The 12,615-nt window shown below is 44.7% G+C and overlaps 1 protein-coding gene across 1 annotated transcript in view; it reads right to left on the bottom strand.

Moving 5' to 3' along the window:
- LOC132587346 (uncharacterized) overlaps nt 1–12,615 on the bottom strand; it is a 36,628-nt gene that overhangs the window by 2,469 nt on the left and 21,544 nt on the right. Inside the window, exons 6-8 of the mRNA XM_060259621.1 lie at nt 6,195–6,314; nt 4,618–4,762; nt 776–879 (exon numbers count right to left, since the gene is read on the bottom strand). Of these exons, the coding sequence (XP_060115604.1) occupies nt 776–879; nt 4,618–4,762; nt 6,195–6,314 (369 nt within the window). The remainder of the gene's footprint in view (nt 1–775; nt 880–4,617; nt 4,763–6,194; nt 6,315–12,615) is intronic.

Below are 12,615 nucleotides of genomic sequence, written 5' to 3'. Positions count from 1 at the left end.
GGGGTATGGCCTAATATGCGAATGAGTTCCTGCTGGGCTTTTTCTACAAAAAAGCCTTGCGTGAAACAATGGTGACATGGGGGGTATGGCCTAATATGCAAATGAGCTCCTGCTGGGCTTTTTCTACAAAAAAGCCTTGCGTGAAACAATGGTGACATGGGGGTATGGCCTAATATGCAAATGATTCCTGCTGGGCTTCTTCTACAAAAAAGCCTTGTGTGAAACAATGGTGACATGGGGGTATGGCCTAATATGCAAATGAGCTCCTGCTGGGCTTTTCCTTAAAAAAAACCTTGTGTGAAACAATGGTGACATGGGGGGGTATGGCCTAATATGCAAATGAGTTCCTGCTGGGCTTTTCCTACAAAAAAGTCTTGTGTGAAACAATGGTGACATGGGGGGTATGGCCTAATATGCAGATGAGTTCCTGCTGGGCTTTTTCTTCAAAAAAAACCTTGTGTGAAACAATGGTGACATGGGAGGGTATGGCCTAATATGCAAATGAGCTCCTGCTGGGCTTTTCCTACAAAAAAGCCTTGTGTGAAACAATGGTGACATGGGGGGTATGGCCTAATATGCAAATGAGTTCCTGCTGGGCTTTTTCTACAAAAAAGCCCTGAGTAAAATTATGAATGGGCATGTGTCTTTGTGTGTGTTTGTGTGACATGTGAAGAATTAACCCTCCTTCTTCCCGTGGAGTTCTATTTCAAATCAGGGCCACACAGTCCTACAACTTTTACTTTTTGAAGATGAACCTATGACTCTTTTGACTTACCACATGTTATGTTTCTTTCATGATAGCTGAATCTATATATGTCAAATTTTGGTTCGCATTTCCCTTTCAATGCTCTGTAACAGCAGTCATGCACAAGGCAGCAACTGGATGGGGGAGGAAAGGAGAAAGGAGAGCACAGCCTGAAACAAATACATGGATGTAAAAGCCCTGCTAGATTGGACCAAGGATACATCTGAGAGTGGTTAAAAGTGACAGACTCTAATCTGGAGAACTGGGTTTGATTCCCCACTCCTCCTTTGCATGAAGCCAGCAGGGTGACCTTGGCAAGTCACAGTTCTTTCAGAACTCTCTCAGCCCCACAAGGCACCTCACAAGGCCCCTTTTGTGGGGAAAGGAAGAGAAGGCAATCACAAGCCACTTTGAGGCTCTTCAGGGTACAGAAAAGTGGGGCATAAAAACCAGCTGTTCCTCTTTTCCAGCCACCTATTTCTCACTATGACATACCAGATGCCTAAGGAAGCCAGAAGACTGACAGATGAGGCACAGAGATCAAAGTCCCCAGCAAAGGTACACTGCCTCTGAACGGGGTGGGTTTATTTATCCACCACATATATAGCAAAGGGTGGATATTTCTTCCATGAGGCTAGGACCAAGGTGCTTACTAAGCTGAGTTAGAGTGAGCTAGCTCACAGTTTTTTAGCCTCTGACTCGAACATTTTTGTCTTAGCTGAGGAAAAATGGCCCCGGAGCAAACTAATTTATACAGCAGCTCACAACTTTAATGCCAGTAGCTCATGAAGTAGAATTTTTGCTGACAAGACTCCACAGCTTAGAGGGAGTATTGGCTAGGACCACACAATAATTACCCCCTCCCCCCAAATGCCAAAAGCAGTTTTAAAGGGCAGATCGCTGCTTTAAAGAAGACAGATTTATACCCCGCCCTTCTCTCTGAATCAGAGAGTGGCTTACAATCTCCTATATCTTCTTCCCCCACAACAGACACCCTGTGAGTTTGGTGGGGCTGAGAGGATTCTCACAGCAGCTGCCCTTTCAAGGACAACTTTTGCGAGAGCTATGGCTAACCCAAGGCCATTCCAGCAGTTGCATGTGGAGAAGTGGGGAATCAAACCCGGTTCTCCCAGATAAGAGTCTGCACACTTAACTACACCAAACAAAGCCGTTTGAACAGGCCAACTGCTGCTTGTAGTGATGTGTGCTCAGTGGTAAAACAACCCCCCCCCTCCCCATCATGTTCCCAGGGAAGGTCACCTAAGAGGATGGCTGCTTTAAGCAACCCACTGACTTAAAGCACCTTGCCACCCCCCACACACCAAAAAAAAAGGGTTATTAGCAACAATCATTTAAATCTTACCAATAATTGCTAAGGTCAATCATTATTTAAACCTTTTGAATTCAATGGAAATGTTTAACTATAACGAGGTTATACCATCACCTCTTTATATGTAGTGTGGACAATTCCTGGGGTTGCCAATCCCCAGGTGAGGGCAGGAGATCCCCCAGTTTGGAGGCCCTCCCCCCACTTCAGGGGCATCAGAAAATGGGGAGGAGACAGATTCCCATAGGGTATCATGGAGAATTGATCTGTGTGTATCTGGGGCTCTGGGGGCGGCTGTTTTTTGAGGTAGAGGCACTAAATTTGCAGCATAGTATCCAGTACCTCCTCAAAACACCCTCCAAGTTTTAAAAAGATTGGACCAGGGGGTCCAATTCTATAAGCCCCTCTCCTTCATTATTTTCCATGAAGGGGAGGCATTTAAAAGGTGCGTGGTCCCTTTGAATGCGATGGCCAGAATTCCTTTGAAGTTCACTTATGCTTGTCACAACCTTGCTCCTGGCTCCACCCCAAAAGTCCCCAGATATTTCTTGAAAAGGACCTCGCAACCCTAACAGTTCCCTCCCTTAAGAAAGCATGAACCTCTCAGATCCATCTGGCCACCTTTCCCCCCAGCAGCTTCTTAAAAGCTGCAAAGGGGATGTGCTGTGCCAAAACATGGCAAAAGATCCACTCCAAGCAGCCTGTCAAAGCCCTTGAGCCTGATCATGATGGTGATGATATTGGATTTATATCCTGCCCTCCACTCTGAATCTCAGAGTCTCAGAGCAGCTCACAATCTCCTTTATCTTCTTCCCCCACAACAGACACCCTGTGAGGTGGGTGGGGCTGAGAGGGCTCTCACAGCAGCTGCCCTTTCAAGGACAACCTCTGCTAGAGCTATGGCTGACTCAAGGCCATTCCAGCAGGTGCAAGTGGAGGAGTGGGGAATCAAAACCGGTTCTCCCAAATAAGAGTCTGCACACTTAACCACTACACCAAACTGGCTTGAACCACTACACCAAACTGAGGGCCCAAAGGCCAGTCAAAAGCGGTACACTTTGCGAGTGCCCTGGAGTGGTCTGTGACTCACAAATACATTCCATACTTGTGTCACAATTGTTCTTTGAAAGAAGAAATGCATTTCCCTAAGATTTTTAAAAGGTTCCTGTGAGGTCAGTGCACTGACCTGGATGGCCTAGGATGGCCCAATCTGGTGGGGGGAATTGGGCACTGGAGTGAAAAACTGGTTTTGCAGCTTTCCAGCATGCTGGCCCAGATCTCCAGAGCTAAGCAGACTCAGCCCTGGTTAGTACTTGAATGGGAGATCACCAAGGAATTCTAGGATTGCTAAATAGAGGCACTCAGTCATCTCTTGCCTTGTTCATCTCTTGCCTTGCAACCTTTCTGGGGTTATCATAAATCATCTGTGACTTGACGGCACTTCCCACCACCACCAAGACTTGAGTAGTGAGCTCAAGCAGTGTGACAGAAGCAACATTTCACGTAAGAATATAAGAGAAGCCATATTCGATCAGGCCAATGGCCCATCCAGTCCAACACTCTGTGCCACACAGTGGCCAAAAAAACCCAGGTGCCATCAGGAGGTCCATCAGTGGGGCCAGGACACTAGAAACCCTACCACTGTTGCCCCTCCCAAGCACCAAGAATACAGAGTATCACTGTCCCAGACAGAGAGTTCCAACAATACTCTGTGGCTAATAGCCACTGATGGACCACTGTTCCATATGTTTATCCAGTTCCCTCTTGAAGCTGGCTATGCTTGTAGCTGCCACCACCTCCTGTGGCAGTGAATTCCATGTGTTAATCACCCTTTGGGTGAAGAAATATTTCCTTTTTATTCATCCTAACCCAACTGCTCAGCAATTTCATTGAGTGCCCATGAGTTCTTGTATTGTGAGAAAGGGAGAAAAGTACTTCTTTCTCTACCTTCTCTATGTCATGCATAATCTTGTAAACCTCTATCACGTCACCCCGCAGTTGACATTTCTCCAAGCTAAAGAGCCCCAAGCATTTTAACCTTTCTTCATAGGGAAAGTGTTCCAATACTTTAATCATTTTAGTTTCCCTTTTCTGCACTTTTCCCAAAGCTATAACTTGTGGCTTCCAGTATTCAACAAATGAGAAGTGCGTTTCTTGGACTTCAACAAGCAATTTGACTTTCCATTACCAAACTTGCAGCCCCGAACCTTGTAGACTGTTCTTTAAGGTTCTTGGAAGTGACCAAATGCATTCTTGGTTATTTGTGAGAAGCTGACGTAAGGGGTGGAATTCTAGTAGGAGCTCCTTTGCATATTAGGCCACACACCCCTGATGTAGCCAATCCTCCAAGAGCTTACAAGGCTCTTTTTTGTAAGCTCTTGGAGGATTGGCTACCTCAGGGTGCGTGGCCTAATATGCAAAGGAGCTCCTGCTAGAATTCCACCTCTGGGTAATCATCTCACCTAGTAACTTCACCAGCTGAAACCAAACTTCCCCCCTAGAACAAATCCTAGTGAAAAAAAAGAATTGCTTTGCTATCAATTACCTGTCAGTGGCATCCTGGGGTTGCCCTTTGCCACCAAGTCCACAGTAGCATCCATAAGCAGTGTACTCTGGGAATGCGCTTTTTCCAGTTGCTATTAAAATCATTTTTCCAAATTCCAGGAGGCTCCCTTGGGCCAAAAGAACACCTGCAAAACAGTTATGGAAGAAGTTAATGGCTGAATGTGTTAGAAAGGAAGGATGTGTTATCACTTCCCCACTCATAAATTCGGTTCTCCATAGATGTTGAGGTTCCTTGTAAATAACCTCCACCTCAATGGAGACAACAGCATTAGCCTCACAGCTTCCGGATCAGTGGGCAAGGGAGGCTTTTTAAAGACTTCAAAAATCACGGGTAGAAAGGTTTTTATAGCTTTTGTGGTCACAGCAGAGCAATTCTTCAGCAAGCAACACAAAATGACTCTTGTGTGAATCCAACCAGAGAAGGAAAAGCAACACCGAAAAGACTGAAATGCATTGGATTCCTAACAATTTTGTTCTCTAATGAAAGATCTGAATTCAGTATTCAGGTGGAATCACACTCCGTTTGGGCATCTTGTGAGTACTTTTAAAGACATTTCCCCCTTCCTGACTGGCTGTAAAATGGCCCTGTAATCTTTAAAATTAATTGCTAAAAAAGTGCCTATATTTAAATCTTCCTTTTGCACGAGAAGCAGAGACTTTAGTGGCTGTTCCACATATGTCCTTGTATTACTGTGTCCAACACAAATCAATCTAGGTCTGAAAGGGGGGTTGGCTATTCCTTCTCCCTATTAGACCACTTTATTTATACCCCATTTGTCTCTCCAGTGGAAACCCAGATTGCTTTATAACATCCCTCTCCCTTGCTCTTTCTTTTAATCCTCACAATCACTACTCTGGGTGTTAGGTTAGGCTGAGAGAGAATTAGCCTAAAGTCCCTGGGAGAGCTTCCATAGCAGAATGGAGATCTGAACTTGTAAATAAATGTGCCAGCGAGCAATGGCACTCAAAAGCTACGGCTTTCAAAAGTCTGAACAATTTCAGCTTTCCCACTTTGCAAATGGGAAAACATGCTCCTCCCTCCCAGTGCTCCTGGTACAGACAGTCACCACTCTGTGTGAATAGGATGAGATTCCAGCTTAGGTACAGGCAAACATGTACTATCAAAATCTGACTTTTGTATCACATGTATCCAAGCCCGAAAATACACAAAATGGTTTCATCACATCTCAAAAGGATTGCGCATAGTAGTCTTCTTATGGTTCTCTCCCTCTCCCAACTGGAGCACCAAAACTGTAACAACTAAACATGCCTAAAAGAGCTAAACAAACTTCCATGCCCATGTTCAGTGTCCTATTTAGCTAAATTCCTTTTCTTTCTTTCTTTCTTTCTTTCTTTCTTTCTTTCTTTCTTTCTTTCTTTCTTTCTTTCTTTCTTTCTTTCTTTCTTTCTTTCTTTCTTTCTTTCTTTCTTTCTTTCTTTTTTCTGCCACTGTCCTCAACCTCAGCAGGTGATACCCCAGCAGCTCCTCCATGGGATGTTTACGGACCACTGTCAAGTTCTACCATGGATGGCCCGGTCAACTTTGATGGTACTTACTGCTGGCTAGAAGCATTGTCACTCCCAAAAGGATCTTCATGTCCCTCCAGTAAGGACCTGGAAGAAATATCAAGTGAGGAAGGAACAACGCCAAGACTGGATGACAGTTAACATAAAATCCTTTGGACACACACAGAGAAGTATCTGTACTTTAAACATTGTTCATTGAGTAATCAACCAATTACCTTCTGACCAAACGACACGCAACAGGTATGAGTAGTTTGTTCCCTGCCCCCATTTCTGATTTGTTTTACTTGTATTTTTCATTTACAGAGCAACAGTTGTTCTGTGAAAGAAAGATTTACAGCAGAAAAACTGAAAATGAGTTTTCCCCCTTTACCTCACAGCTTCAGAGACTGCATTAGGTAAAACCCTTTGTCTTTGTCCTTGGATGCATGAAACACCAGCTGCCTTGAATTTGGAGATGCTAAAGACTCAACTTTAGGATCTCTCAGAGTAAACAGTTGAAAAAATAGCCTTTCCACATAATTTGAGAAATGTTTTCTTCACCATATTTGTTAAACATCCAGTGGATGTCAAGAAGTCACCAATAATATTGATATTACATTCATTCTGTTCAGAGCATTTTAAAACCATGACTGGGTTACAATGGACTGCACATTGTAATTTTTAATGTGTTGTGCCAGGGTTTCCCAAACTGGCTTCGATACCACTCCCCATCACACATTGCACAGCTGGGAGCGCACAGAGGGAGACGGGGCTTCAGCCCCCCCCCTCCCCAATCCAAAACAGCCACAGAAAGTACAGATCATTCATTAGAGAAGGTATCACTCCCTCAACAGGGCAAATGACATGAAGATATTGGCCTCTGTCCAGACAGGAAATCCTGGACCTAGTAAGTGCGGACCATATGGTACTTACTTTCTCCAGCCCTGGTAAACATCTGAGGAATCAATAATTTGTGCTTGTGACTCCTGTTTTCTTAGCCTTTTAAGAGAGACTCGCCTTGGAAGTGTCTTGGCTAGCCTTGATAGTTAACTGAAGAGTTTCATGCCAACAGAGAGAGAAATACCCTGCTGCTTCTCCACCTTCCAGATTGAATGGGAGGAGCAAGTTTCCTCGCAACTAGACAGTTATGTAGAAATTTCTCCAGTTCTTCAGAAGTTATGTAGAAAGTTCCCCTTTCTGGTCTTCTAAAAAAAAGAAAAAGAAAAGAGAAAGAAAACCATCCAATTCTTATCTTTCTACATCTATGTCCTAAGTTACGTTTCTGAAGAATGTGTAAGTTGCTACCTGCATTTCTGGACATCGTCATTTGCAGTCCTGGTGGTAGCGTTGTCCAGCGGGGGTAGTGGAAGTTTCCATCAGAACAATATTGCCCCCAGATTGCAGTGTTTGTGCGAGAGACCTGGAACAGCTATCCCAATACTTTTGGGATAACTGAAGGGGTGCACTGAAGTATAGCTGTCGACCTCCACCCAGAAAGATTTCCTGCTAGTTCCAATGAATAATTGTAATAAAATAACTGAAGTAATTAATTTAGCAAAGTATGAATACTCTGAAGGACTGTCCCCTTCCTTCCATATGTCCCTGTGCATCAGCTATGGTAGTTAGGTAGCAATCCGTTGCCTATTTTGGATGGTCCATCAGCAGTCGACCAGAGCCTGGGCCTTTTCCATTATGGTCCTTTGGGTTCCCTGATAGGATTGCCAGGTTTGGGTTGGTAAATACCTGGAGATTTGGGGTGGGGAGGAACTGCAACTGGAGAATAATGCTACAGAGTCCACCTTATGAAGCAGCCATTTTCTCCAGGTGAATTGATCTCTGTCATGTAGAGAGCCAGTTTGGTGTTGTGGTTTAGTGTGCAGACTCTTATCTGGGAGAACCGAATATGATTCTCCACTCCTCCACTTGCAGCTGCTGGAATGGCCTTGGGTGAACCATAGCTTTGGCAGAGGTTGTCCTTGAAAGCCCTCTCAGCCCCACCCACCTCACAGGGTGTCTGTTGTGGGGGAGGAAGATAAAGGAGATTGTGAGCCGCTCTGAGACTCTGAGATTCGGAGTGGAAGGTGGGATATAAATTCAATATCATCATCATCATCAACTGTAATACCATCTCCCTTCCTCAACAGAGTGGCATCTAGGGTTGCCAGCTCTGGATTGGGAAATACCTGGAGATTTGGGGACTTGAGCCTGAAGATGATGGAGTTTGAGGAAGGGAAGGACTTCAGTGTGGTAGAATACCATAGAGTCCACCTTACAAAGTGGTCATTTTCTCCGGGTGAACTGATCTCTGTCACCTGTAATCCCAGGAGATCTCCAGCCACCACCTAGAAGTGGACAGCTCAAATCCCAGAAGAGGTGAAGGTGCCTCCTCCTTGGAGATATTCAGGAGGCACCTCTAGACCTGCTTTTGAGGTGGTTTGAATAGCAGGCATCTTTTTTTTTTGAAGAGGGGATTTAGGGTTGACTGTAGGGTTGCCAGGTATGGGTTGGAAAATACCTGGAGACTTTCAGGGTGGATCCAGGAGAAGGAGGGTTGGGGAGGGGAGGGGCCTTAGCAGGGTTCAATGCCCTAGAGTCCACCCTTCAAAGCAGCCATTTTCTCCAGGGGAGCTGATCTCCACCAGCTGGAGATCAGTTTTAAAAATGGGAAATCTCCAGGCCCCACCTGGAGGCTGGCAACCCTAGTTGACTGTTTTATTTTTGATTTTAACAGGGAGTGTTTTCAAATGTTACTGTAAGCCACCTTGAACCCAGGAAAGAGGGGATATAAACGTTTTAATAAGGAAATAAATCAATCAATATAAAACCGTTCTCTCCTCCACTTATTATACATTCAGTAATAGCCTTAAAGGGTACCGTTCAATAGGTAAGTTTCAAAGGGAGATTCCAGCAAGGAACAGATTTCATACTAGCTCATTACAAGCATTGTTCCTCTTTCCACGGTAATGTACACTATCCAGATTCCATCTTCCTTTGCTGATTCATCAATAATAAAGAATAGGTCTTACCTACTCCAGGGATAGCTTACTCTTTTGGCCAGATCTCTGATTCACCTGTGCTCTGCAATGCCCTGTCCTGGGTAACTGAGCCTTCTGTCCTCTCTTTGCCATCTGACTTCTGCCCCTTCTGCTGTTCAGCTCTCCAGATATAAATCTCCGTGACAGCTGCCTTTAGCATTTCATTCATTGGACAATTGAAACCTGGCTTGCAACTAGGGTGGCCAATCCACAGGTAGAGGCAGGGGATCCCCTGGGTTGGAGGCCCTCCCCCCGCTCAGGGTCATTGGGGTGGGTGGGGGGGGAGGATGGAAATGTCTGCCGGGCATTCCATTATTCCCTATGGAGACTGATTCCCATAGGGTATAATGGAGAATTGATCTGTGAGTATCTGGGGTTCTGGGAGGGCTGTGTTTTGAGGTAGAGGCACCAAATTTTCAGCATAGCATCCGGTGCCTCTCCCAGGTTTCAAAAGGATTGGACCAGGGGGTCCAATTCTATGAGCCCCCAAAGAAAGTGCCTCTGTCCATTATTCCAAATGGAGGGAAGGCATTTAAAAGGTGTGCGGTCCCTTTAAATGTTATGGCTAGAACTCCCTTTGGAGTTCAATTATGCTTATCACAAGCTTGTCCCTGGCTCCACCAGTGTCTCCTGGCTCCACCCCCAATGTCCTCAGATATTTCTTGAATTGGCTTGGCAACCCTAGCTCCAATGCATTCCCAGCCTCACTCAAAAAACACTGACCTTAAAAGCACTGATCTTTTATTTCAAGACAAGTCCTAGATTCAGCTCTGCAAGCAGATGTTTAAATCTCATCTATCCCCTTTGTCCAGCTTCAGCTGGTTTTTCAGTCACATCATTAAGAAGGACAACCTGGTCCCCTCCAGCTAAGATTACTGCAGGTCATGCAGCATAATGCAAGTGCTTGAATTGTGGGAACCCCTAGCCCCTGTTTTAGAAGGTCTAATGAGGCACAATTTTGCCTTCTACCTCTGTTCAAGAAACCCAGTGCCCCCTGATGTGGATAGCCCAAGCAAGCCTGATCTTATCAGATCTTGGAAGTTAAGCAAGGTCGGCCCTGGCAAGTACTTGGATGAGAGATCTCCTTGGAATACCAGTAGTTGGGAAGACAGGGGCAGGCTTCATTTGACCACCTCACCAAATATTCTCCATGCCCCTAGTTGGGGTCTGTCACTAGAGGTCACCATGACATCCAGGTGCGTTCACAAACACACACACATTTAAAAAAACCAAAAATACAGAAAGAAAAGAAAGAAACCTGATGTCCCCATCTGCCTGGATCTCTTCACCACATCTTACGGCTGTATGACTCTGAGAAGGCCAAGTGGCCTCCAGTTCTGTTATTTTTACTCTGTCCTGTTCTACCCAGAGAAGATTTAGCTTGCTGTCTAGCTACTTGCCCTCTACCCAGCATGCACTTGTCTCAGAAAGATGCTTCCTTGTGTCCATCAGAGTCTCTTGTTACACCCCAAGAGTCCCAGGTGCTTCAGAGTTTATTACATAACAGTGTCCAAGGGAACTGTCCAGTCAATGGAAAAGTGCTTTCCTAACAACTGTCAGACTTTCTCTCTGGGATAATGTCAAGATCTGAAACAACCTTGGCTGACCCCAGGGGGCTTCTAGAATCAGTGCTTAGTCCACTAATGGATCTATATCTTTTTCTTTGAAAGGGAAATCCATAAGAACATAAGAGAAGCCATGTTGGATCAGGCCAATGGCCCATCCAGTCCAACACTCTGTATCACACAGTGGCCAAAATTTTATATATATATATACCCCCCACACACACATATATACACACACACATATATATGCACATATATATATATATATATATATATATATATATATATATATATATATATATATATATACATATACACACACACACACACACACACACACTGTGGCTAATAGCCACTGATGGTCCTCTGCTCCATATTTTTATCTAACCCCCTCTTGAAGCTGGCTATGCTCGTAGCCACCACCACCTCCTGTGGCAGTGAATTCCACATGTTAATCACCCTTTAGGTAAAGAAGTATCTCCTTTTATCCGTTCTAACTCGACTGCTCAGCTATTTCATTGAATGCCCACGAGTTCTTGTATTGTGAGAAAGGGAGAAAAGTACTTCTTTCTCTACCTTCTCCATCCCATGCATAATCTTGTAAACCTCTATCATGTCACCCCGCAGTCGACGTTTCTCCAAGCTAAAGAGCCGCAAGCGTTTTAACCTTTCTTCATAGGGAAAGTGTTCCAAACCTGTAATCATTCTAGTTGCCCTTTTCTGCACCTTTTCCAATGCTATAATATCCTTTTTGAGGTGCGGTGACCAAAATTGCACACAGTATTCCAAATGAGACCACACCATCGATTTATACAAGGGCATTATGATACTGGCTGATTTGTTTTCAATTCCCTTCCTAATAATACCCAGCATGGCGTTGGCCTTTTTTATTGCAATCGCACACTGTCTTGACATTTTCAGTGAGTTATCTACCATGACCCCAAGATCTCTCTCTTGGTCAGTCTCTGCCAGTTCACACCCGATCAACTTGTATTTGCAGCTGGGATTTTTGGCCCCAATGTACATTACTTTGCACTTGGCCACACTGAACCTCATCTGCCACGTTGACGCCCACTCACCCAGCCTCAACAGATCCCTTTGGAGTTCCTCACAATCCTCTCTGGTTCTTACCACCCTGAACAATTTAGTGTCATCTGCAAACTTGGCCACTTCACTGCTTACTCTCAACTCCAAATCATTTATGAACAAGTTAAAGAGCATGGGACCCAGTACTGAGCCCTGCGGCACTCCACTGCTTACCGTCCTCAACTGCGAAGACTGCCCATTTATACTCACTCTCTGCTTCCTATTAATTAGCCAGTTTTTGATCCACAGGAGGACCTGTCCTTTTACTCCATGACTCTCGAGCTTACTAAGGAGCCTTTGATGAGGAACTTTATCAAAAGCTTTCTGGAAGTCAAGGTAAACAATATCTATCGGGTCTCCTTTGTCCACATGTTTGTTCACCCCCCTCAAAGAAATGTAACAGGTTAGTGAGGCAAGATCTTCCCTTACAGAACCCATGCTGAGTCTTCCTCAATAACTCGTGTTCATCAATGTGTCACTCATTCTGTCCTTGATAATGGTTTCTACCAACTTTCCCGTTATTGAAGTCAGACTGACTGGCCTGTAGTTACCCGGATCTCCTCTGCAACCCTTTTTTAAAGATGGGGGTGACATTTGCTACCTTCCAGTCCTCAGGAATGGAGGCAGATGTCAATGAAAGATTACATATTTTGTCAGGAGATCCACAAGTTCAACTTTGAGTTCTTTCAGAACTCTTGGATGTATGCCGTCCGGACCTGGTGACTTATTAGTTTTTAATTTGTCCATCAGTTGTAGGACCTCCTCTCTTGTCACCTCAATCTGGCT

This window comes from Heteronotia binoei, chromosome 18 (assembly GCF_032191835.1).
Source record: "Heteronotia binoei isolate CCM8104 ecotype False Entrance Well chromosome 18, APGP_CSIRO_Hbin_v1, whole genome shotgun sequence".
Taxonomy (NCBI): Eukaryota; Metazoa; Chordata; class Lepidosauria; order Squamata; family Gekkonidae; genus Heteronotia; species Heteronotia binoei.
Note: the sequence above shows the minus strand (reverse complement) of the source record. Positions and strands in the feature narration are given on the sequence as shown.